The sequence below is a fragment of the Colobus angolensis genome, unplaced genomic scaffold (assembly GCF_000951035.1).
Source record: "Colobus angolensis palliatus isolate OR3802 unplaced genomic scaffold, Cang.pa_1.0 Scaffold86, whole genome shotgun sequence".
NCBI classification, from domain to species: Eukaryota; Metazoa; Chordata; class Mammalia; order Primates; family Cercopithecidae; genus Colobus; species Colobus angolensis.
The window spans coordinates 3,574,440-3,578,801 of NW_012122487.1; the positions used below are offsets into that span (position 1 = coordinate 3,574,440).

Consider the following 4,362-nt stretch of genomic DNA (forward strand, 5'->3'; position numbering starts at 1 on the left):
CTCACACCTGTAATCCCAGCACTTTGGGAGGCTGAGGCGGGTGGATCACTTGGGGTCAGGAGTTTGAGACCAGCCTGGCCAACATGTAGAAACTCTGTTTCTACTAAAACACAAAAATTAGCTGAGTGTGGTGGTGCATGACTGTAATTCCAGTTATTCTGGAGGCAGAGGCAGGAGAATCGCTTGAACCTAGGAGGCGGAGGTTGCAGTGAGCAGAGTTTGCACCACTACACTCCAGCCTGGGCAACAGAGCAAGACTCTGTTTCAAAAAAAGAAAAAAAAGAAAAAGTCAATATATAAAATATTCCTCTATCTAGACATGATGAGACAGAAAAAGAAAAAAGAGAAAAAAACATTTCTCAAGAATCTTTACCTGTTTTCCTTTACAAAGCTTTACTTCAATTGTATCATTTGTGCTTTTCTAAAAAAAAAAAAAAGTTTTGGTGTTTTTAAAAAAAAAAACTAAAACATGTTAAGGCCAAATGCAGTGACTCTCAACACTTTGGGAGGCTGAGGCAGGAAGACTGCTTGAGGCCAAGAGTTCAAGGCCAGCCTGGACAACAGAGTGAGACCCTCATCTCCATAAAAAATAAATAAATAAATGAATAAATTTTACAAAACAAATTTAATAATTAGCTAGTACTAAAATTTTACTGATGATAATTTTTTTCTTCTACTATAAAAATCCCTGTTATCTTTCAAGGTCGAGTTCAATTATCACCCTTATCTGTCATCATTCACCCCAAAGAAATGCCTATAACACTTACTGCCTCTGCCAGCTATTACAAAGGGTTATTCAGGATTGGAATTTTGTCTTCAAACATTTATTTACTTAATATTTGAGCACTTGCTATGTACCAATTACTTCATAACGAGATCTTAACAATAAATGAAAGAGATCACTCTCCTCATGAGGTTAATAGTTTAGGATAAGAGTCAGCAACTTTTTCTGTAGAAGACAGTAAATATTTTAGGCATTGTGAGCCACATTGTCTCTGTCACAACCATTTAACTCTGCTGTCACACATGAAAGCAGTCATAGGCAATATATGAATAAATGGCCTATGTTCCAATAAAACTTTATAGAAACAAGTGGCAGGCAGGATTCGGCCATCATTTGCGAACACCTTGTCTAGCAGAAAGAGAGAAAATAAATGAAAGACATAATAAATAAAATATTATGTTACAGGTTGAATATCCCTAACCTGCAAATTCAAAATCCAAAGTGCTGCAAAATCCAAAACTTTTTGAGCACCAACATGACACAGAAAATAAATTGCTCATAGAAGCATTTAGGACTTCCGATTTTTAGATTAGGGATGTTCAACCAGCGTGTATTCTGCAAACATGCCAAAATCTAAAAAAATCCTAAATCCAAAGCACTTCTTTCCAAGCATTTTAGACAAGGATACTCAACCTGTATGTCAGGAAGTAATAAGTGCTATGGAAAAAAAAAATAAAGGAAAAGTAAAGCCAAGTGAAGGACATCAGAGTTCAGAGCAGGAGAGAGGAAAAGCAGGTTGTATTAGGACAAACAGGACAGGCCTCATTAATAAAGTGACAACAGAGCTGAAACCTGAAGAAGGTGAGAGATTTAGCCAACGGGATATATAAGAGAAGAGTGCTTCAGTGAGAAGGAACAGCTAGGGCAAAGGCCTTAAGGCATGGGGAATGCCTAATGCTCCCAGGACGGTAAGGCCAGAATGCTGGAGAAGAATTAGCAAGATGAAGAGTAGTGGAAAATAAGATCAGATTGCTGAGGGGCAGAGCCACTCACAAAGGACCCTGCAAGGACTTCAGATTTCTTGAGTGACAATTATCTTCTATTCAACAAAAGGTGTGTTACACCTGCAACTATCTAAGAAACCTTAGAAAAAAAGCTATGTGCTAGCAAAACATGATATCCTTCTCTTCACCTTTGCCTTTTGCAACACTATAGGGTCACTTTTTATAAAGTACTTGTACATTTCACCAATCTTTGCTATTAATTCTTTGATATTCTTTGATATTTAAATCATTCTCCTTTTGAAGCATTTGTTTTGTGACCATTCTTTTCCATGTTCTCTTCTTCAAATAGTAATTGGCATAACTACCAAATCATGACTTATAAATAATTTTGCATGCAATTCAGACAGCTCTCCAACATCAGCTGCATAAACCTCATATACTCTGGCATTTTTCATATGATTACCAATTCCATGAGCACTTTTTTCAACTGTTCTTGCACCATATTAGTGAAATCCATCAAGAGACTTGGCCACCACGATTCTGACAAAGGGGATTGAATAAACACTACTGTTTTAGTAAGGAATATTTGGGTGGGAACTTTTTTTTTTTTTGAGACAGAGTCTTGCTCTGTCGCTAGGCTGGAGTGCAGTGGTGCAACCTCAGCTCATAGCAACCTCCACCTCCCGGGTTTAAGCGATTCTCCTGCCTCAGCCTCCCGAGTAGCTGGGACTATAGGCATGCACCACCACATCCAGCTAATTTTTGTATTTTTAGTAGAGACAGGGTTTCACCATGTTGGCCAGGATGGTCTCGATCTCCTGACCTCGTGATCTGCCCGTCTCGGCCTCCCAAAGTGCTGGGATTACAGGCTTGAGCCACCGCGCCCGGCCAAGAATCTCCATATTATTTTATTCGGAATAATAAATAAAACAAGGTAAAAAATCTGAGTCTTAACTTCACAAATAATCATTTCTAAAAGCAACACCACGAATACATTCCTGAAATAATTGTTTTTCAGGGAGAGTAGCCTATAAACAATAAAGTGTGTGCTACAAAAAACTATTTAATTCATTCAAGTTGTTCATTACTTTCAAGCTGTAAGTAAATCTAAATATACATAAGGAGCTACTACAGTTATACAGTTTCAAAATACAATGGTAGATCCGTGTCAAAATTATATTTTAAGTTACAGCAAATGTTTTCTTCCTTCTTTAGGCTATTTTTTTGGTTCATACAAAAATATTTTCCCAACGAATTCTACTGTTGGAACTATTTAGGCCTCACCTAAAATATTTCTCTATTCACTTTCTACCAATCTCAAACAGTAAAGAATAAGTGTTTCACACCCTGGAAGTTGGCATCAACATAAGAAAATTTTTAATACTTACTGTCCTTTCCCACTTTTGGTGGGGGAAGGGGTAACCCTTAAACATCCATCCAGAACTATTCCTTTTATAAATGTAGTTTGCTACTCTCTGAACCCTCAGCTGTACCACTGCTGTACTTATCACCTTCAGCAAACACAAACTATAACTGATTTTTAATATAAATTTCTATGCAGTAAAGAACAGATCCTTATAAAATTCAAATCCTGACAACTAAACAAATGGTATAATATCACTCTATACTGTAACTAAACTTTATCTCCAATGGGTAAACCCATTTTACTTACATATGGATTTTGAATTAAACCTAGAAAGCATATCATCTCTTGAGCTCTGAAAGCAGTGTTTAACCATTACTTTTCAAACTCATAGTCTCTTCTGATAAACCTAAACATCTCCTGCTTACATTTAACATTGTCATCCAGATATAAACTATCATAATATTGAACTTTTTTTTTTTCCAAATCACACAGCGTTCTCAGATTCTGATACCTGCCCTGGTTGAGAGCCACTGTATTTAAGAGGAAAATTTAACAACTACCAAAAATAGCATATTTCTAGATGCTTTCAAAGAACTGTAACTCTATATAGTGAAAAACATAAATGGGAGATAATATAAAATGAATCAACTTACACATATAACATGTTCGTATCCAAGTCAATGCAAACAACATCTTGTGGTGGGTCATGAAGATCAAAATACCTTGAGTCAACTCCAACTATAAACGGTAAAGGTGCACTAAGCACTGCAGCCAGTGAAAGAGGACAAAGGGGAATATATGGGCACTGCCATTGAAATGGAAAGATCATCTGGGAAAAAAGTTTTAAAAAATTAACCAAATTTTAAATTTGCAATAAAAATTATATAAGTAACTAGTATTACTGAAAAGGGATCACTGAAAAGCAGTTAAAATCACTGTTTTGTTGACCTTAAACTTCATTCCAAAACTAAATGACTATAAAACACTACTAAGCAATACTATGAACAAATGTAATTAAAATTTTCAAGTCATGACGATGATCATTAAACACAATAAAAATACTAACAGCTTTTTGCATGTTAATTCTTCTAGTATCTACACAAAGCCCACATTCCAATTTTATGGAGTCAAAATAAGATAAAATGGCCCAAAATATCATAAAACAAACTTATTATCTTTAACTCTTACACATTTCATTCACCTATTAATTCTCAAAATTACCTCAGATCAAAATCCAACTAAAAGCATCAAGGATTTAAAAAAAAAAA

General features: G+C 35.6%; 1 protein-coding gene across 1 annotated transcript in view; it reads right to left on the reverse strand.

Annotated features, from left to right (window-relative positions):
- Positions 1–4,362, reverse strand: part of DENND4C (DENN/MADD domain containing 4C) — a 97,197-nt gene that overhangs the window by 66,925 nt on the left and 25,910 nt on the right. The window contains exon 9 of the mRNA XM_011930412.1: positions 3,748–3,923. Coding sequence (XP_011785802.1) covers positions 3,748–3,923 — 176 coding nt within the window. The remainder of the gene's footprint in view (positions 1–3,747; positions 3,924–4,362) is intronic.